This window comes from Camarhynchus parvulus, chromosome 29, assembly GCF_901933205.1.
Source record: "Camarhynchus parvulus chromosome 29, STF_HiC, whole genome shotgun sequence".
In the NCBI taxonomy this organism is placed as follows: domain Eukaryota; kingdom Metazoa; phylum Chordata; class Aves; order Passeriformes; family Thraupidae; genus Camarhynchus; species Camarhynchus parvulus.
In genome coordinates this window covers 1,388,548-1,408,779 of record NC_044599.1, presented here as the reverse complement: position 1 = coordinate 1,408,779, position 20,232 = coordinate 1,388,548, and the positions used below count along the sequence as shown (strand labels likewise).

Genomic DNA, 20,232 nt, shown 5'->3' with positions numbered 1-20,232 from the left:
GGCGGGACGAACCCGGTCCCGTTCCCGGGTCGCGGCTGAGCCGGGGCGGGGGCGTGGCCAGGCTGCTCCAGTGGGCGGGGTCACGTCAGGCCCCGCCCGCTCGCGGCCGAGCGCCACGCGGCCGGGCCCTAGCAGCGGCGGGGCCCTCGGCGCCCGTCGGGGCTGCCCTCGGCGCCGCCTGCTCTCGGGACAGCCCCGCCGCGGCTCTCGGAGCCGCCCCTGCTGGTCTGACCGGTCCGACCGGCTCCGCCGCCCGCTCCGGCTCGGCCGCCGCCCGCTCCGAGCGGCCGTGACCCGCGGCGGTGCGGGCCAAGGGGCGCGCCGGGACCGGCGGCGCCGCGGGCAGTCCCGGGGCAGCCGGTCCGGTGTGAGGGGCGGTGGGAGCGGGACGGGAGAGCGGCCGGTACGGGGGGCGCAGGACGGGGGGGCTCGGCCGGGCCCGGGGCTCGGGATGGGGGAGCGGCGCGGGACTGCTCGGCCGGGCCCGGGATGAGGGGGCTTCGGGGAAGGCGATGGGCTCGGCTGTGGGGGCGAGGGGCTCCATAGGGGGCTGTGGGGGATCCCGGCAGGGAAGGGGCTCTGTGGGGCGGCTGAGCGCTGCCCCATAGGAGAGGGGGCTCTGTGGGAGCTGTAGCCTCTGCCCTATAGGGGAGGGGGCTCTGTGGGAGCTGTAGCCTCTGCCCTGTAGGGGAGGGGGCTCTGTGAGGGCGGCTGAGCGCTGCCCTATAGGGGAGGGGGCTCTATGGGGCTCTGCTCTATAGGGGAGGGGGTCCCTGTAGGGGCTGTGATCTCTGCCCTATAGGGGAGGGGGCTCTCTGGGGCTCTGTAGGGGCTCTGCCCTATAGGGGAGGAGGCTCTGGGCTCTGCCCTATGGGGAGGGGTCCCTGTGTGCTCCAGCGGCACTAACGGGACTCAGAGCGGACCGGGAACACCGTGGATGAAGCCCTAGGGAGAGCCGGGCTCTGCGGGGAACGGGGGTCCCGGGGGTGACCGGGCCGGGGTGGCCCTTGGGTGGGACGGGGTGTGGGGACAGCGGGGCCACCCGGAGCCCGCAGGTGACAGCGCTGGAGCTGCCCCGTGCCCGCAGGTGACAGCGGAGCCCTGAGGATGCGGGACCGGATCCCGGGAATCTGCGGAGCCCCGGGGATGCGGGGCCGGGTCCCGGGAATCTGCGGAGCCCCGGGGATGCTGCTCGGCCTGGCCCTGGCCTTGGCATCGCTGCTGCCTGCGGCCGGAGCGCGCCGGAGCCAGGACCTGCACTGCGGAGGTGTGGGGGACACGGGGGAACAGATGGGATGGGACAGGATGGGGGGGACGGGATGGGCAGGACAGGACGGAGGGGGGGAAAGGGAGGACAGGGACATTCAGGACAGAATGGGACAGGAGGAACAGTGGGGACACAGTAGGACAGGTGGGAAATGGGGAAAAGGAGGACAGGGACATGGGGACAGGATGAAACGGGAAGACAGGGCTGAATAGGGGGACAGGGTCAGAGGAGACACCAAGACACAACAGGGGGACAGGCCAGGTGGTGGCACAGGGCTTGGGGGTGTCCACTGGGACCAGCTGGACCCCCAGGGGGACAGGCTGAGGGTCTCCAGCCCGTGGAGACCCTTCCCCATCCCAGAGCGCCCCAGTCACACCATTCTGGCTGTGGGCAGCCACAGGAGCACACATGCCATATGTTCCATGTCACCGTGTCCCCCGCAGCCTGCCGGGCGCTGGTGGATGAGCTGGAGTGGGAGATCGCCCAGGTGGACCCCAGAAAAACCATCCAGATGGGCTCGTTCCGCATCAACCCCGACGGCAGCCAGTCCGTGGTGGAGGTGAGGCCTCTCCTGGTGTCCCTGCCCTCCGTGTCCCCACTGACCCCTGCCCGGGGCTGCTCCTGGTGTCCTGGGGCCAATCCCGGTGTCCCCACTGACCCCTGCCCGGGGCTGCTCCCAGTGTCCCTGCTGACCCCTGCCCAGGGCCTCTCCTGAGCCTCTCCCCATGTCCCCTCTCCCCAGGGCTGCTCCCGGTGTCCCCACTGACCCCTGCCCGGTTCCTCCCTCCGGTGTCCCCCTGGTGTCCCCACTGACCCCTGCCCGGTTCCTCCCTCCGGTGTCCCCCTGGTGTCCCCACTGACCCCTGCCCGGTTCCTGTCCCGGTGTCCCCCTGGTGTCCCCACTGACCCCTGCCCGGTTCCTGTCCCGGTGTCCCCCTGGTGTCCCCACTGACCCCTGCCCGGTTCCTGTCCCGGTGTCCCCTGGCGCCCCACTGACCCCTGCCGGTTCCTGTCCGGTGCCCCTGGTGTGCACGGACCCTGCCGGGTTGTTGCCGTGGGCCTCCGCGCCCCCCCCCGCCGCCTGGCCGCCGCCGGCCCCCGGGGGCTGCTGGAGCGGGTGTGTGAGAAGATGAAGGAGTACGGGGAGAAGCTGGACCCGGCCACGCAGCGCAAGAGCTACGTCAGAGTCATCTCCCGTGATGGCACCAAGATGGACCTGTCCGGGGTCAAATTCGACGGGGACGTCATCAACAGCCTGAAATTCGCTGTGTGTGAGGGGACAGAGGGGGAAATGGAGGGGGAAAATGGGGGGGAAAGGAGGACAGGGACATGGGGACAGGATGGGAAATGGGGAAAGGGAGGACAGGGACATGGGGGAAATGGGGACAGGATGGGACAGGGGAGCAGTGGGGACAGGTGGGAAATGGGAAAAGGGAGGACAGGGACAATGAGGATAGCATGGGACAAGGGGAACATTGGGGACAGGATGGGAAATGGAGGAAAGGGAGGACAGGGACATGGGGACAGGGCAGGACAGGTGGGAAATGGGCAAAGGGAGAACAGGGGCTCCCGTGGGCTGGCGGTGTCACCGTGTCACCGTTGCAGGGCGAGAGCATCGCTGAGGAGTACGAGGACGAGCTGATCGAGTTTCTGTCACACGAGGCTGACAACGTCAAGGACCGGCTCTGCAGCAAGAGGACGGGTGAGATGGGGGGCCTGGGGGGCTCTGCTGCTGCTCCTGGGCTGTGGCTGCTGCCTTGGTGCTGGGATGAGCTGAGCTGAGCTGAGCTGAGCTGCCAGCCCAGAGCTGGGGCTGTTCCTGGGGGTCTGTCCTGCTGTTCTGGGGGTCTGTCCTGCTGTTCTGGGGGTCTCCTGGTGTTCTGGGGTCCCTCCTGCTCCATCAGTGCTGGGATGGGAGAAGATGCTGGCCCAGAGCTGGGGCTGTCCCAGGGGGTCTCTCCTGCTGTTCTGGAGTCCTGGGGGTCTCTCCTGCTGTCCCAGGGGGTCTCTCCTGCTGTTCCTGGGGGTCTCTCCTGCTGTTCCAGGGGGTCTCTCCTGCTGTCCCAAGGGGTCTCTCCTGCTGTTCTGGAATCCTGGGGGTCTCTCCTGCTGTCCCTGGGGGTCACTCCTGCTGTTCCAGGGGGTCCCTCCTGCTGTCCCAGGGGTCTCTCCTGCTGTTCCAGGGGTCGTGGCAGCTCTGTCAGTGCTGGGATGGGATTTTCTGCCAGCCCAGGGCAGGGAGGAGTTTCAAGTTCTTCCCCAAATCCCAGCACCCCATTGCAGTGCCCAGACCCTGCCGGCGCAGGGTTGTTTTGGGATGCTGGGGCCGAGCCAGGGCAGCTGCTGTGCTGACTCTGTGGCCTCTCCTGGCGCATCCAATGGCCCTGTCCCATCCTGGGGCTATTTCCAGCTCGCAAACAGCCGGGTCAGGGCACGCTGTGACCTTTGGGCAGTCCTGGACGGGGCCCGTATTTGTACCTGGCACAGCCAGCAGGGCAATGCTCTGCCCCAGGGGATCCTGAGGGTCTCCACTGCTGCTCCTGGGGCTCCTCCTGCAGTGAGGGGACAGAGCAGGGACAGGCCAGGCTGTGGCTGTGCCCAGACAGTCACATTTGTCACTAACCACAGGACAAAGGCAGGGAAATGCCACTGGCCCGGCTTGGGTCACAGCAGGGACTGGTCCTGGGAGGGGACAGGGTAGCACAGAGTCCCACAGGGCTCTGATGTCCCCATGAGGGTCTCGTGGGATCTCTGCATCCTGAGGGTCTCACAAGGCTCTGATGTGTCCTGAGGGTCCCGTAGGGCTCCAGCACTGAGGGTCCCACAGGGCTGCTGTGTCCTGGGGGTCTCCTGGGGGTCTGGGGCATCCTGAGGGTCCCACAAAGCTCTGATGTGACCCAAGGGTCCCCCAGGGCTCCCCCACACCCCCATTGTCCCCCGTTGTCCCCGCAGACCTGTGTGACCACGCGCTGCACATCCCACACGACGAGCTGTGACTGCCTGGGGAGCGGGGACCGGGACGGCGCCGGGACCCACCGGGGCATCCTTGGGAACCACGGGGACGTCCTTGGGACCCACCGGGACATCCCTGGGAACCACCGGGACATCCTTGGGAACCACGGGGACGTCCTTGGGAACCACGGGGACGTCCCCAGGACCCACTGGGACATCCCTGGGAACCACCGGGGACATCCTTGGGAACCACGGGGACGTCCTTGGGAACCACGGGGACATCCCTGGGACCCACCGGGACATCCTTGGGACCCACAGGGACATCCTCAGGACCCACTGGGACATCCCTAGGAACCACGGGGACATCCCTGGGACCCACCGGGACATCCTTGGGAACCACAGGGACGTCCCCAGGACCCACTGGGACATCCCTAGGAACCACGGGGACAGCCCTGGGACCCACCGGGACATCCTTGGGACCCACCGGGACGTCCCCAGGACCCACCTGGATCTCCTTGGGACCCACCAGGACGTCCCCAGGACAGACAGATCTCCGGGACCTCCCCAGCTGCCTCACCCCGTGCAGAGCTCCCGTCCTATTTATTCCCCATCCGGGGCCACCGGGACGGCCACGGGGCCGGGGCCACCTCCTGGCTCCTGTGGGGACATTTCAGGGACATTCCTGCCCCGCTGCCGGGGGACACGGGGACACAGCGGGGCTCAGCCCCCGCGGGGTGGGGGATTTGGGGACCCCCCTCTGTTTTGCAGGCAATAAAGGGGCTGTGGGCAGCTCTGGTGTGGTGTGTGTGTGGGGTGGGGACAGCAGTGTCCCCATGTTGTCCCCCTTGTGGGTGGCTCTGTGTCACCCCAAGGGGGTCCAGCCCCTCGGCCATGGCTGGTCACCCCGTGTCACCCTGTGTCACCTCATGCCATCCACCATAGGGGTGCTGGCTCTCAGCTGCCGCCCGCTGTCATCACACCCTGCCACTGAGAAGGTTCTGGCCTCTCTGCCGTGGCCTGTGTCACCTGATGTCACCTGGCCAGGGGACAGCAGCGGCAGGAGGGCTCTGCCCCTCTGCTGGCACCGTTACCCTGTGTCACCCCATGTCACTCCATTGTGTCACCCAGGGCCGGCAGGACAATGTCCTGGGCTCAGCGGCCATGGTGACATGCCACCCCCTGACGTCACCGCTGAGCCACATGCCACATCCTATCACCTCAAGCCACTGTGGCCACCTACAGGATGACGTCATGAGCCCCCTGTGACCTCATGCTCCCCGGCCGAGCGCCTGGTGGCGTCACGGGGCAGCCCCCCGCCCCCGCAGCCGAACCCCACCGGGACACCGGCGAGGCTGCGGGGATGACACCGGGACGTGACGTCACGCACTGCGGCCAGTGACGTCACGAGACGGGGCGGGAACCCCCTCACCCCACCCCTGGTCCTGATCAGGCGAATGCGGCGGCCACCTATAGCTTGCGCCCCCCGCCACTTCATTAGCGTAGCCCCGCCCCAAGGCACGCCGCTTGACCAATAGCAAGCGGCTCTGCCCCGGGAGGGGGCGGGGTTATGCTAATAACCAGCGCCGCGCTCCGTCCCGCCCTCACGTTGAGGACCCCCGGCCGCCGCCGCTCCGGCCCCGCTCCCGCCCCGGCCCCGCTCCCGGTCCCGGCCCCGCTCCCGGTCCCGGCCCCGTTCAGCCCCGGCCTGTCCCGTCCCGGTACCGCCATGACGCTCCTCGCCGCCGGCAGCCGGGCGGCCGCGCGCCTCCGCGGGCCCAAGGTGAGCGCGCCCGGCCCGGCCTCGCCGCGCCGCGCCTTAAAGGGGCGACGCCACGGGGGGAAGGGAGAGCGGGGGGGGTCCGGTTCTTAAAGGGGCGACGCGGGGGGCGCTGCCTTAAAGGGGCCGCGCGGTGGCGGCGGAGGAGGGGGGATGGGACCGGGGTGACCGGGATCGCGATCGGGATCGCGATCGGGACTGGGACCGGGGTGGGCGCGGGGCCGCAGCGGTAGCACGTGGTGGGAACCGGCGCCGGGCACTTCTCAGAGCCGGGGGCACCGGGAGTGGCTCGGGGGGCTCCGGGCCCGGTCCACGCCCGGGGGGCTCCGGTGCTGCCCCCGCCCCGGGGCGGCCCCGCTGGGGGATCCGGTCCTGCCGCTTTCTCTCGTTGTACAGCGCTGGGTTTGGGGGGTCCCGGGAGCCCCCCGGGAACCCCGCACCGGCCCCGGGATCCCGCACCCGGTGGCACCGGCAGCAGGGGGGGTAGAGGCGGGGACCGTCCCCGCCGCCGCCGCCACCGCCCTTCCCCAGCGTCTCGGTGCCGTAGAGGACACCGGGGTCACAGCGAGGGGACCCCCGAGCGCCGGTACCGGGCCGGAGCAGCCCCGGCCCCTCCGGTGTGTTTGCCTTGGCCGCGGCCCCGGCGTTTCGTAACGGGCGCTGCGGTGTCTTTATCCACCGGGCGATATTTTGGGATATTCCCGATGCCCCACTTGGCCCTGCTCCCCCCCCCGTCAAACCGAGCGGACCGGGGCCGCCCCCCTGGCTTGAGCCGTGATCCCGACCCTCCTCCTCCTCCTCCTCCTCCTCCTCCCCTCGTCCTGACCCCGCAGCCCCGACCCGCGGAGCCCCCGCGCCCCCCGGGCACACCGGGAACCACCGGGAGGGTCCCGCTGTGCCCCCTCGCTCCCTCCGGCCCGGTGCCCGGTGTCACCGCCAACACGCGTGACCTTGAGCCGGTGGCACCTCGGTGACAGCCGGGACGAGCCTTGGGGACCCCCAAAACGGGGGTGACACCGGGGGTGACAGCGCGGGTGACACGGCGGCGACAGCGGCCGCCTTGACCTTGGGCTCGCCGCTGCCGCCTCCATTGTTCCGCCGGCATTTTCCCTTCCCGGTGCCGCCTGTTGCGGGGGGACACGGCCTCGCCACCGGCCACGGCCACACCCGCCCCACCGGGGACCCCCTGACCGGGCCGGGGGGAACCGGGGGGACACCTCGGGGGGGGTTCTCTACAGCCCGGCCCCCCCCGCGTCCTCCCGGCAGCCAGCGGAAAAACCGAGTCATGTTCTGGCTCTGCCGCAGGCGCTGCCGCAGCTCCGGGCCCCGGGGGATCGCCGGTGTCCCCGTGGGTGGCGGCCCCGGTGCGTCCCCGGTGTCCCTCGGTGTGTCCGCGGTGCGGGCGCTGCCGGGGCCGGGCTGCGTTCCCGGGCTGTTCCCGGGGAGTCCCCGCGGTTCCCACGCGTGGGCGAGGAACAAAGTTCGGATTCCCCGGCTCAGGAAAACCGCGGCCGTTCCTGGCCGGGCGCGGCTCCAGGAAGGAGAACCCGCGGTCCCCGTGCCAGCTGCGGCTCGCGGGGGCAGCGCGGGGCCGCCCCGGCTGATCCCGGCTCTGATCCCGGCTCTGATCCCGGCTCTGATCCCGGCTCTGATCCCCGCCCGCGTGGGCGAGGCTCCGGCGGCCTTGGGAACCCGGGTCTCACCTGCGGGGGCTCCTCTGGCTGCCCCCACCCCCAGAAAAGAGGCTGTGCCCTGGTGACAGGGGGGTCTCTGTGTCCCTTGTCCCACAGAATGCTCCGTGTGTCCTCTTTGCTGCTCGCCACGCCAGCGCCGCCACGGTAAGGGGGGTCCTCTGCTGTGACCCCCACCCTGTCACCACCTGTTCCCCTAACTCCCTCTCCCTGGGGCTGCCTCTCCTGAGACCCCCCTCCAAGGGGAGGCCATTTGTCGTCCTCTTTCTTGTCCCCATCTTTCTTGTCACCCTCTCTGCCTTGATCCCCTCTCCTGTCACTCTTCTCCAATGGGAGCTCCCTTTCCTTTGGCCCCTTCTCCTCTCCCCACTCTTAGAGGGGGGAACCCTCTCCCATCTCCTGTCACCCCCTTTCCTGTCACCTCTTTCCTTTGGCACCCTTTCCTCTCACCCCTCTCCAAGGGGGGGCCATTTGTCATCCTCTTTCTTGTTACCCTCTCTGCCTTGATCCCCTCTCCTGTCACTTTTCTCCAATGGGAGTCCCCTTTCCTGTCCCCATCTCTCCTGTCACCCCCTCTCCTGTCACCCCCTTTCCTTTGGCCCCCTCTTTTCTCACCCCTCTCCAAGGGGAGCCCCCTATTCCATTGCCCCCTCTCCTGTCACTCCCTCTCCTGCCCCACATCTTCTGTCACCCCTCTCCTGTCACCCTCTCCGTTGCCACGCCTTTTCCTTGTCCCTTTCCTTCTTGTCCCCCCTCTGCTGTGCTCAGCGCCCCTCTCACACCCCTGTCCCTCGTCCCCAGAACCTCAAGGACGTTTTGGCCACCATGATCCCCAAGGAGCAGGCCAAGATCAAGAGCTTCCGGCAGCAGCACGGCAGCACGGCCATCGGCCAGATCACCGTGGACATGGTGAGTGTGGGGACACCGGGGGGACACCGGGCACTGCCACCGGCCCTCACCCCCCTCACCGTGCCCTCCTGGTCCCTCCCAGGTGTACGGCGGCATGAGGGGCATGAAAGGGCTGATCTACGAGACCTCGGTGCTGGATCCTGATGAGGTACGGCCCTGTGCCACCCATTCCTACCCATTTCCACCCTGTCCCACCCCATCCCAGCCCACTCATTTCCACCCTGTCCCCACCCAGTCCCACGTCCCACCCATTCCCAGCCCTTCCCACCCTGTCCCACGCCCATCCCATCCCACCTCATCCCAGTCCATGCCACCCATTCCCACCCCATGCCACCCATTCCCTGCCCATCCCACCCTGTCCCACCCTGTCCCACCCCATCCCACCGGCCCCGCTGACTCTCCCTGCCCGCAGGGGATCCGTTTCCGCGGCTACAGCATTCCCGAGTGCCAGAAGAAGCTGCCCAAAGCTGCGGGGGGAGAGGAGCCGCTGCCCCGAGGGGCTCTTCTGGCTGCTGGTGACCGGAGAAATCCCAACCCAGGAGCAGGTACCGCCGGGGGGGGGGCTGGGAAAGGGCTGGGAGGGGTCTGAGAGCCCCTGGATCCAGGAGGGAGGTGGGAAAGGGTCTGAGAGCCCCTGGATCCAGGAGGGAGCTGGAAAATGGCTGAGGTGGGGCTGGCAAATGGCTCAGGGGATTCTGAGAGCCCCCAGGCCTGGTAGGGGGCTGTAAAACAGATGAGGGGGGTCTGAGAGCCCCCAGACCCAGGAGGGGGATGGCAAATGGCCGAGGGGATTCTGCCGGCCCCCAGCCCCACATGTCAGCCCTGTCCCACCCCGTAGGTGACCTGGCTGTCCCGGGAGTGGGCCAAGCGTGCAGCTCTGCCCTCGCACGTGGTGACCATGCTGGACAACTTCCCCACCAACCTGCACCCCATGTCCCAGCTGAGCGCCGCCGTCACCGCCCTCAACAGCGAGAGCAAATTCGCCCGCGCCTACGCCGAGGGCATCCACCGAGCCAAGTACTGGGAGGTACGGCTATGTACACCAAGATTATTTAATTTATCATTTTAATTATTTAATTAAGGGCTCGTCCGGCCCCTTGCTGCTTGACCAAAGGCGGCAGCTGTGGTGTTTAACCTCAGAGACACCTTTGGCTGGCTGGATATTGCAGCAAAAGTGAGGGTGCCACCTCAGGGGTCTCTTCCCTGACTGATCCATCCCCAGGATGGAGCTGCCTCACGTTGGGCACCAATATATTGGAATTGAATACCAATAGAGCTGGATGGGACGTGCCTGGGTTTGTCCAGCCCTTGCTGCTTGACCAAGGGTGGCAGCTGAGGTGGTTTCACCCCAGAGACACCTTTGGCCAGCTGGATCACCCCAGAGACACTTGGATGTGTGGTGTTTTCACTCCAAAGACACTTGTGGCTATCTGGATACCCCAGAGACACCTTTGGCTGGCTGGGTGTGTGCTGTTTCACTAGGATGTGTGAAGCTTCAGTTCATGCTCAGCTTCAGGGGGTAGCGCTGGGGAAGGACCCGGGATAACTGGGACAGGCTACACCCACAGCACGGGGGGGAGCTGCTCGATTTTGGGGTGGATTTGGGCGCTGTGGGGGTCGGGGCAGCACGGTCTGACCCTGCTGCTGGCAGTTTGTGTACGAGGACGCCATGGATCTGATCGCCAAGCTGCCCTGCGTGGCCGCCAAGATTTACCGGAACCTTTACCGCGAGGGCAGCGGCATCGGGGCCATCGACCCCAACCTGGACTGGTCGCACAACTTCACCAACATGCTGGGCTACACCGACCCCCAGTTCATCGAGCTCATGAGGCTCTACCTCACCATCCACAGGTGGGAGCAGCTGGGGATGGGGAGCAGGGCTGGGGATGGGCCTGGGCTGCTCCGGGGCTGTCAGCAGGGGAGGGGTCCCTGGAGGGGCTCTGGGCTCTGCCCTATAGGGGAGGGGGCTCTGTGGGGGCTCTGGGCTCTGCCCTATAGAGGAGGGGGCTCTGTGGGGGCTCTGGGCCTCTATGGGGCTCTGTGGGGCTGTGCCCTATAGGGGGAGGGTCCCTGTAGGGGTCTGGGCTCTGCCCTCTGCCCTATAGGGGCAGCTGTAGGGGCAGCTGAGCACTGCCCTATAGGGGAGGGGGCTCTGTGGGGCTCTGCCCTATAGGGGAGGGGGCTCAGCCCCATAGGAAAGGGGGCTCTGTGGGGCTCTGGGCCTCTATGGGGCTCTGTGGGGCTGTGCCCTATAGGGGAGGGGGCTCTGTGGGTGTCACCAGGAGCAGGCAGGGTTTGGCAGGTCTGAACCAGGCTGGCAGCCCCGTCCCCCCCCGTGGGAGCTGTTTGTGGGGTCTGGGGGCGCTGACGGGGCTGTCCCCCCGCAGTGACCACGAGGGAGGGAACGTCAGTGCCCACACGAGCCACCTGGTGGGCAGCGCCCTGTCCGACCCCTACCTGGCCTTCGCCGCCGCCATGAACGGCCTGGCCGGGCCCCTGCATGGGCTGGCCAACCAGGTGGGGCCTGCTCCCGTCCGTGTGTCCCCGTCCGTGTGTCCCCGTCCGTGTGTCCCCGTCCGTGTGTCCCCGTCCGTGTGTCCCTGTCCGTGTGTCCCTGCTCCCTGTCCGTGTGTCCCTGCTCCCTGTCCGTGTGTCCTGCTCCCTGTCCGTGTGTCCCTGTCCATGTGTCCCTGTCCGTGTGTCCCTGTCCGTGTGTCCCTGTCTGTGTGTCCCTGCTCCCTGTCCGTGTGTCCCTGTCCGTGTGTCCTGCTCCCTGTCTGTGTCCCTCCTTACCCTGTCCGTGTGTCCCTGTCCGTGTGTCCCTGCTCCCTGTCCGTGTGTCCCTGTCCGTGTGTCCCCGTCTGTGTGTCCCTGCTCCCCGTCTGTGTGTCCCTGCTCCCCGTCTGTGTGTCCCTGTCCGTGTGTCCCTGCTCCCTGTCCGTGTGTCCCTGTCCATGTGTCTGTGTGTCCCTGTCCGTGTGTCCTGCTCCCTGTCCATGTGTCCCTGCTCCCTGTCCATGTGTCCCTGCTCCCTGTCCGTGTGTCCCTGCTCCCCGTCTGTGTGTCCCTGTCCGTGTGTCCGTGTGTCCCTGTCCGTGTGTCCCTGTCTGTGTGTCCCTGTCCGTGTGTCTGTGTGTCCCTGTCCGTGTGTCCGTGTGTCCCTGTCCGTGTGTCCCTGTCCGCGTGTCCCTGTCCGTGTGTCCTGCTCCCTGTCCGCGTGTCCCTCCTTGCCCTGGCCGTGTGTCCCTCTCCCTACCCACATGTCCATCTGTCCCTCTCCCCATCTCCCTGTCCATGTGTCACTCTGCCATCCCTCTATCCCTGCGTCCATCTGTCCCTCTCTCCCATTCCCTGCCCTCACCCCCTCCATTCCCCCTGTCCGTCTGTCCGTCTGTCCGTGCCCTCACCCCCTCCATTCCCCCTGTCCGTCTGTCCGTCTGTCCGTCTGTCCGTGCCCTCACCCCTCCGTGCCCGCAGGAGGTGCTGCTGTGGCTCACGGACCTGCAGAAGGAGCTGGGCAAGGACGTGTCCGACGAGAAGCTGAGGGATTTCATCTGGAACACGCTCAACTCGGGCAGGGTGAGCCCGGCAGCCATCCCGGGGCCCAGGGGGGCTCAGGGGCCATTTCAGGGGCTCAGGGGCTGCTCCAGGGGCTGTTCCAGGGCTCAGGGGCTGCTCCAGGGGTTATGGGGACTCAGGGGCTGTGCTGGGGCTCAGGTCCCATCCCAGGGCTCAGGGGCCGTGTCAGGGCCTGTTCCAGGGTTCAGAGTTTGTTCCAGATCCCATTCCCGGGCTCAGGGGCTGTTCCAGGGCCCATCCCAGGGTTCAGGGGCCATTCTAGGGCCTGTTCCAGGGTTCAGAGTTTGTTCCAGATCCCATTCCAGGGCTCAGGGGCTGTTCCAGGGCCCATCCCAGGGTTCAGGGGCCATTCTAGGGCCTGTTCCAGGGTTCAGGGACTGTCCCATGGCTCAGGGGCTGTTCCAGGTCCCGTTCCAGGGTTCAGAGCCCATTCCAGGCCCATCCCAGGGGCTCAGGGGCTGTTCCAGTGCTCAGGTCCCATTCTAGGTCCCACCCCAGGGCTCAGGGGGCTGTGCTGGGGCTCAGGGCCCATCCGGGGGCTGTGCTGGGGCTCAGGGCCCACCCCAGGGCTCAGGAGCCCCCCGTGCCCGCAGGTTGTGCCAGGCTATGGGCACGCGGTGCTGCGCAAGACGGACCCGCGCTACACCTGCCAGCGGGAGTTCGCCCTCAAGCACCTGCCCAAGGACCCGCTGTTCAAGCTGGTGGCTCAGCTCTACAAGATCGTCCCCAACGTGCTCCTGGAGCAGGGCAAGGCCAAGAACCCCTGGCCCAACGTGGATGCCCACAGCGGGGTCCTGCTGCAGGTGAGCCCGGGCTGCTCTGTGCCTCTGCTTGCGTCTGCGCCGTCTGTCCCTTTTCCTGGCAGTCTGTCCTTTGCTCTGTCTGTGTGTCCTTCTCCATGTCCACATCCCTCTCCCTCTTCTGTCTTTTTCTTCTGTCCATGTGTCCCTCTCCCTGTCTGTGTGTCCCTCTCTCTGGATGTCCCTTGTCCTGTCTGTCCATCCCTCTCCCTGTCTGTGTGTCCCTCTCTCTGTTCTCCTTCCTGTCTGTCTGTCCCTTGCTCCGTTTGTCCCTCTCCCTGTGTGCCCCTCTCTGTGTTCTCCATTCTGTCCGTCCCTCTCCCTGTCTGTCCCTTGCCCTGTTTGTCCCTCTCCCTGTCCGTGTGTCCCTCTTTCTGTTCTCCTTCCTGTCTGTCCATCCCTCTCCCTGTCTGTCTGTCCCTCTCCCTGTCTGTCTGTCCCTCTCCGTGTCTGTGTCCCTCTCCCCATCCCTCTCTCCCTCCCCGTTTCTCTCTCCCTCTCCTTGCCCATTTGTCCCTCTGTCCGTCCCTCTGTCCGTCCCTCTGTCTGTCCCTCTGTCCCCTGCGTGCCCTCTCTGACGCCCGTCTGTCCCCGCAGTACTACGGCATGAAGGAGATGAATTACTACACGGTTCTCTTCGGCGTTTCCCGAGCTCTGGGCGTCCTCTCGCAGCTCATCTGGAGCCGGGCTCTGGGATTCCCCCTGGAGAGACCCAAATCCATGAGCACCAAGGGCCTCATGCAGCTCGTGGGCTACAAATCTGCCTGAAAAGGGACGGGGACGGGGACGGGGCTCCCCCAGGGAAGAACGCCGCGCTCCGGGCCCGGCCCGGCCACCCCCCCACTGAACCCCCCTCGGGACCCCCCAACCCGCCCACCCTGGGGGGGGCAGAACCACCCTGGGGTCCCCCAGCCCCCCACACCCCGCCCTGGTGCTTGGGGGGGTCTGCAGAGCCCCCTGCCCACCCCAGCAGCTCTCACTGCGCACACTGGGAGCCCCCCCAGCTCCCCTCACTGCTGGGCTGGGTGGTGGGGGGTCCTGGCAGGGTTTTGGGGAGGGGCCCCCCCTGCCCCCCGAGGGGTTCAGTCCATCCAGCCCCGTGTCCGGGCCCCCCCGCAGGGACTCGATACACTCCTCCCCCCCTGCCCTGGCCGTGCCCCCCGCGTGTTTGTGTGACCCCCCCCAATGCCCCCCAACCCTGCCTGAAGCCCCCGGGAGCCAGAGCTGGGACCCCTCCCCACGCCCCCCCCCTCACCCTGGAACCCACCCCGGCTCCTCGCAGCTCTCGGGCACTTCTGTACAAACAACAACAAAAAAATGCAAAATAAATGTTTTTATTAACAAACCCCCCCCTCCTCCATCCCTTCCCTGGGCAGGGCTTGGTGCCCCCACCCCACCTGGGGGTCCCAGCATGCAGCCCCCCCCCCAAATCCCCCCTCAATGAGGAGCAGGAGGCTGCTGACCCTTGGAAAATTCTCTTTATTGGCCTGGCCAAGCCCTTCCCTCCTCGGGCAGCTCGGCCAGGGGGGGCTCGGGGAGCCCCTCACCCCCCTGTGGGGGGCTTCGTGTTAAATGGGGGGAGCTGAGACCTTCCCCCAAAACAGGGGTGGGGTCGCTGGGGGGGGGTGGGGACCGTGGGGGTCCCTGCGGAGGGTGCTGGGGGTGGGGGGCGGCCGGGGGGGCAGCGGGAGCCGCCCCCTCCCCACCCTGTGCGTGTGGCTTGTGCAAAGTGTGCGATGGTTCGGGGCGGGGGGGGCTCCTCCTTCCCTTTGTTGTTCCTGGGGAGGAATTGGGGAGGGGTCCCAGCAGCTTCTCCCACCCCCTCCCGGGGCCCAGGCACCGGAGCTGCCCCCACCGGGGCCCTCCAGCCTGGCTGAGGAGTTTAAAAACAACAAAAAAGGGTTAAAAAAAAAAAACAAAACTAAACCAAAACTTTAAAACCCCAAATCAGCTGCAAAATCAGCTCCTGGGATTAGGGGAGGGGGCTCACAGCAGCTTTTCCCCCACCCATCCCGGAGCACGGCAGGAGCTGCCCCCACCGGGGCCCTCCAGCTTGGCTGAGGAGCTTCAAAAGAACCAAAAAAAAAAAAGGTTAAAAAAAACCCAAACCAAACCAAGAACTAAACCAAAACTTTAAAACCCCAAATCAGCTGCAAAACCAGCTCCTGGGATGAGGGGAGGGGGCTCACAGCAGCCCCCGGGGGGCGTTGAGGCAACAGCAGCGGAGGAAACGCACTTGGTTGAATAAATATTTCTGGGGGGGTTTGGGCTCGGGGCGGGCCCGGCTCAGTCCCTCACGTCTGGTGCACCTCGTGGAACATCAGCTCCCGCGGGATTCGCGTCTCGGGCCCGAAATTTTTGGCCGCTCGGCGCTCGAAGGCGGCCACCATCTGCTTGACCACCTCGTCAAAAAACACGGTGGCCAGCTGGGAGTGCAGCAGGGAGCGGAACTCGAAGGAGATCTGAGCAGGAGGAGGAGGAGGAGGAGGAGGTGAAGCTGGGTGAGCTCCGCCTTCTCCCGGGGTGGAGGGGGGGGATCCGGGGCGGGGTCGTACCGAGAAATCCACGGTGCTGGTGCGGGGGTAGCCGGGGATGCCGGGGCTGAAGCGCCAGTTGGTCTCCAGGTGGTTGAAGAGGCGCCCGTCGGTGCAGACGGCCTGGGGAGGGGGAAACGGGAGCTCAGGGGATGGAAAACCCTCCCGGGTCCAGCCCGGCCCGGGATCCCCCCCGAGCCACATCCCGGACACCTCCCAACTGCCCTGGGCACTTGCAGTGCCTGAGAGTCCTTTCCATGGGGAGATTCCAACCTGAACCTCTCCTGGAACAACCCGAGGCTGTTTTTCCTTCTCTTGGTGTTCCCTGGGAGCAGATTTTGAGCTCCCCCAGCTCTGCTCTCCCATCAGGGAGTTGTGGGGTGGAAATTCCCCCTCTGAACCTCATTTTCTCCAGGTATTCCAAAGCCTGACCACCTTTTCCAGGAGGAAATCCCTCCTGAACTTCTCCTGAAGGAATTTGGGGCTGTTCCTTCTTGACCTGGTGTTCATGAGAGCAGATCCTGTCCCTGCTCTCCCATCAGGGAGTTGTGGGGTGGAAATTCCCCTCTGAACCTCATTTTCTCCAGGCACTTCCAAAGCCTGACCACCTTTTATCCCTCCTCATGTCCACCCTGCCCCTGCCCTGGAGGAATTTGGAGCTGTTCCCTCTCACCCTGGTATTCCCTGGGAGCAGATCCTGACCCCGCTCTCCCATCAGGGACTTGTGGGGTGAAAATTCCCCCCTGATCCTCCTTCCCTGCAGGCTGAGCCCCTTCCCAGCTCCCTCAGGGTTTCTCCAGCCCCTCGTGAGCTCACCTTGACCAGGTGTGGCCGCACCAGGGTGACGATGGAGGTGTAGCGCTCCAGCACGGGCGGGAAGCCCACCTCCAGCTGGGCCTTGACGTGGCCCTGGCGCCGCGACACCACCACGGATTTCTTGCACCAGGGCACGAAGTTCTTGTAGTCCTCCACGTTGGCCACCACGTCGTACATCTCCTGCATGGAGTACCTGGGACGGAGATGGGGCTGCGGTTGGGGCTGGGCTGGGATGGGGTCGGGGTTGGGGCTGGGATTGGGGGGGTTGGGATTGGGGTCAGGGTTGTGGTTGGGGCTGGGATTGGGGTCAGGGTTGTGGTTGGGGCTGGGATTTGGGATGAGGCTGGGGTTAGGATGGGGGTCAGGGCTGGGGCTGGGATTGGGGCTGGGGTTAAAGTTGGGGTTGGGGCTGGGTCAGGGTCAGGGGTTGGGATTGGAGCTGGGGGTGGGCTCAGTCTCAGTCCCAGGGCCGTGCTCAGGGCCGGGTTGGGCTCAGGTCTGGGGTCAGGCTCAGATCAGGCTCAGGGTTGGGTTTGGAGCTGGGCTCAGGCTCAGGCCTGTGCTGGGGTCAGGTCAGGCTCAGGGCCGTGCTCAGTGCTGGGTTGGGCTCAGTCCCAGTCCCAGGCTCAGGCCCAGTCCCAGGCTCAGTCCCAGTCCCAGGCTCAGGCTCAGTCCCAGTCCCAGGCTCAGTCCCAGTCCCAGGCTCAGGCTCAGTCCCAGGCTCAGTCCCAGTCCCAGGCTCAGTCTCAGTCCCAGGCTCAGTCTCAGTCCCAGGCTCAGTCTCAGTCCCAGGCTCAGTCCCAGTCCCAGGCTCAGTCCCAGGCTCAGTCTCAGTCCCAGGCTCAGTCTCAGTCCCAGGCTCAGTCTCAGTCCCAGGCTCAGTCTCAGTCCCAGTCCCAGGCTCAGTCCCAGGCTCAGTCCCAGGCTCAGGCTCAGTCCCAGGCTCAGTCCCAGGCTCAGTCCCAGGCTCAGTCCCAGGCTCAGTCCCAGTCTCAGTCCCAGTCCCAGTCCCAGGCTCAGTCTCAGTCCCAGGCTCAGTCCCAGGCTCAGTCTCAGTCCCAGTCCCAGTCCCAGGCTCAGTCCCAGGCTCAGTCTCAGTCCCAGGCTCAGTCCCAGGCTCAGTCCCAGGCTCAGTCCCAGGCTCAGTCCCAGGCTCAGTCCCAGTCCCAGTCCCAGGCTCAGTCTCAGTCCCAGGCTCAGTCTCAGTCCCAGGCTCAGTCCCAGGCTCAGTCTCAGTCCCAGTCCCAGTCCCAGGCTCAGGCTCAGTCTCAGTCCCAGGCTCAGTCCCAGGCTCAGTCTCAGTCTCAGTCCCAGGCTCGGCCCCGGCGCTCCCAGCGTCACGCACCCGATGATCCGTCGCTCCGAGTACTCCTTGCGTTTGTTGCTGAGGCTCAGGAAGCCCCGGCTGGGCTGAGCTCGGGGCTCCCAGGCCGGGGCGCCCGGCCGGGACAGCCGGGACAGCCGGAGCCCGCACGGGAACGCGTGCCTGGGGAGACACGGGGACACCGCGTGGCACCGGGGGACACCGCGTGGCACCGGCGGCACCGGGACGTGCGGCAGCCCCAGCAGCACCTTGGGGCCCTTCCTGAGCTTCCCAAATCCCTCCTGAGCTTCCCAAATCCCTCCTGAGCTTCCCAAATCCCTCCCAGGTTTCCCAAATGCCTCCAGGGCTTCTCAGGTCCCTTCCAGGGCTTTCCAAATCCTTTCCAGGGTTTCCCAAATCCTTTCCAGAGTTTCCCAAATCCTTTCTAGGGTTTCCCAAATCCTCTCCAGAGCTTCCCAAATCCTTTCCAGGGTTTCCCAAATCCTTTCCAGGGTTTCCCAAATCCTTTCTAGGGTTTCCCAAATCCCTCCAGGCCTTCCCAAATCTCTCCAGAGCTTCAGCTGCCCAAGTCCCTTCCAGGCCATCCCAAATCCCTCCAGGGTTTCCCAAATCTCTCCAGAGCCTCGCAGGCCCCTTCCAGAGCTTCCCAAATTCCTACAGAGCTTCTCAGGTCCCTCCCAGAGCATCCCAAATCCTTCCAGGGCTTCCCAGGTCCCTCCAGAACTTCCCAGGTTCCTTCCAGAGCCTCGCAGGCCTCTCCAGAGCTTCCCAAATCCTTTCTAGGGTTTCCCAAATCCCTTCCAATCTCCTAGGTCCTAGGGTTTCCCAAGTCCCTCCAGCCCCAGCCCTTCCCAACCTTTCTAGGGTTTCCCAAATCCCTTCCAGATCTCCTCAGGTCCCTTCCAGGGCATCCCAAGTCCCTCCAGACCATCCCCAGCCCATTCCCACCTGGTCTGGGTCCCTTTCTGACCTTCCCAAACCCTTTCAGACCAATCCTGGTCCCTTCCAGACCATCCCAAACCCCTCAGACCATCCCAAACCCCTCAGACCATCCCAAACCCTTTCCAGACACCCTTGGGTCCCTTTCTGACCTTCCCAAACTCCTTCAGACCCATCCAGGTCCCTTCCAGACCCCAGCTTCCGACAACTGACCTTCCCAACCCCATTCACACCATCCCAGGCCCCTTCCAGACCGCTCTCCCCAAACCGGTCCCTTCCAGACCACAACCCCAGTTCCACCTCCCAGACCCTTCCTGACTTCCCCAAACCTCTCCAGACCACCCCAGGTCCCATCCAGACCAGCTCAGGCTCTCTCCGAACTTCCAGGGGCCTTCCAGACCTCCCCAAACCTCCCAGACCATCCCAGGTCCCTTCCAGACACCCTTGGGTCCCTTTCTGACCTTCCCAAACTCCTTCACACCATCCCAGCTCCCTTCCACCCGATCTCCCCAAACCCCCTCAGACCATCCCAGGTCCCTTCCAGACCATTCCAAGCCCCTTTTAGACCATCCCAGGTCCCTCCCGGTCCGGTCCCCCCCGGTGCCCGGTGCCGGTGTGATGCCAGCGCTGCAGCTGCCAGGAGGAGGAGGAGGAGGAGGAGGAAGGCCGGGAACCCCGACGCGGGGACAGCCAATCCCGGTGCCCGGTGCCGGTACCGGCGCAGATCCCGCCCTCCCCACGGGAGTTTGGGAATTGTCCCCACCGGGTGCCCGTGGCACGGTGCCCGAGCAGAGGTCACGGCCGCGGGGACACAGCCGGGCGGCCTCGGCGCTGTCGCCTCTCCCGGTGACACCGACCCACCGCGGCTCGGTTCCGCCGTGACCCCCGGTACCGGTGGCACCGGCCCGCTGCCGGTGTCCCCACACGGGGTTCGCTCCAAGGTCAGCCCCTCCCAGCCCGTGTTCCCCACCCAGCCGCCTTCCGGTGGAACCGGGACGGGGCCCCACCGGCACCCCCGGCACCCCCGGGCCGGTCCCACCGGCACCTCCCGGTTCCGCCAAGGTGCCCCCGGATCACCACGCCCCGCGGGGGTCGGGAGCGCTGCCAGGCCCGGAGGAGCCCCCGCAACACCCATCGGCTCTCCCGGGCCCGCCCCGGTGCCCCCGGGGCCGGTGTGACCTCCGGGTCGCCGCCGCCGCCGCTCACCTGCAGGGCGGGGCCGCCGCGGCCCGCAGGCGCTGCCGCGCCCCGAGCTGGAGGGCGCCGCGGAGCCGCCGGGCCGCCATCGCCGGGCCGGGACCGGGGCCGGGCCGGAACCGGGACCGGGCCGGGACGCGGCGCCGCCGCCGCCCTGACCTCTCACCCCGTGACGTCACCGCGTCGCCATAGCGCCGGGTACGTCAAGGGGCGGGGCGAGGTGACACCTCCCGAGCGAGGGGTGATGGGAGTTGTAGTCGGAGGGTGCGCGGGGCATGATGGGAAGTGTAGTGCGGGACGGAGTTGCGGCTGCGCCGGGATCGGAATCCAACCGGGACCGACCGGGACCAACGGGGAGTGCCCGTCCCGGGGCTGCCGGAGCCGGGCTCTGCCTCAGGGGGCGCCCGGCCCCGCCTCCCATGTGTGCCCTCGGTCGGTGGGTCCGGA

General features: G+C 66.6%; 3 protein-coding genes across 3 annotated transcripts; 2 read left to right on the top strand and 1 right to left on the bottom strand.

Moving 5' to 3' along the window:
* Positions 1-266: 266 nt before the first annotated feature.
* On the top strand, positions 267-4,449 carry CNPY2 (canopy FGF signaling regulator 2). The gene is made up of 6 exons (XM_030967249.1): positions 267-403; positions 1,088-1,267; positions 1,711-1,828; positions 2,339-2,534; positions 2,873-2,969; positions 4,220-4,449. Exons 2-6 carry the CDS (start codon positions 1,108-1,110, stop codon positions 4,261-4,263), a joined length of 615 nt encoding a protein of 204 aa, XP_030823109.1. The 5' UTR covers positions 267-403; positions 1,088-1,107; the 3' UTR covers positions 4,264-4,449.
* A 1,372-nt stretch (positions 4,450-5,821) lies between these two features.
* CS (citrate synthase) lies at positions 5,822-14,029 on the top strand. The gene is given in 12 exon segments (XM_030967293.1): positions 5,822-5,999; positions 7,787-7,834; positions 8,489-8,596; positions 8,679-8,744; positions 9,009-9,086; positions 9,088-9,141; positions 9,435-9,623; positions 10,248-10,447; positions 10,984-11,113; positions 12,074-12,175; positions 12,769-12,978; positions 13,573-14,029. Coding segments are annotated over 12 exon segments (1,410 nt in total). The 5' UTR covers positions 5,822-5,945; the 3' UTR covers positions 13,744-14,029.
* A 555-nt stretch (positions 14,030-14,584) lies between these two features.
* COQ10A (coenzyme Q10A) lies at positions 14,585-19,874 on the bottom strand. Its single transcript, XM_030966996.1, has 5 exons — positions 19,795-19,874; positions 17,671-17,811; positions 16,326-16,518; positions 15,531-15,632; positions 14,585-15,437 (listed from the first exon to the last, which is right to left on the bottom strand). The coding sequence occupies exons 1-5, from the start codon at positions 19,872-19,874 to the stop codon at positions 15,270-15,272; spliced, it is 684 nt and encodes a 227-aa protein (XP_030822856.1). The 3' UTR covers positions 14,585-15,269.
* Positions 19,875-20,232: the final 358 nt, after the last annotated feature.

Bases quoted from the DNA above. Each gene is read 5' to 3' on its own strand.
- COQ10A (XM_030966996.1), bottom strand. From the start codon at position 19,874: ATGGCGGCCCGGCGGCTCCGCGGCGCCCTCCAGCTCGGGGCGCGGCAG. The intron at 16,519-17,670 runs GTGCGTGACGCT...TCTCCGTCCCAG, and splicing joins TCGGAGCGACGGATCATCGG to GTACTCCATGCAGGAGATGT. The intron at 15,438-15,530 runs GTACGACCCCGC...CCTCCTGCTCAG, and splicing joins CCAGCACCGTGGATTTCTCG to ATCTCCTTCGAGTTCCGCTC.
- CNPY2 (XM_030967249.1), top strand. From the start codon at position 1,108: ATGCGGGACCGGATCCCGGGAATCTGCGGAGCCCCGGGGATGCGGGGC. The intron at 1,829-2,338 runs GAGGCCTCTCCT...CCTCCGCGCCCC, and splicing joins AGCCAGTCCGTGGTGGAGGT to CCCCCGCCGCCTGGCCGCCG. The intron at 2,970-4,219 runs GTGAGATGGGGG...TTGTCCCCGCAG, and splicing joins GCTCTGCAGCAAGAGGACGG to ACCTGTGTGACCACGCGCTG.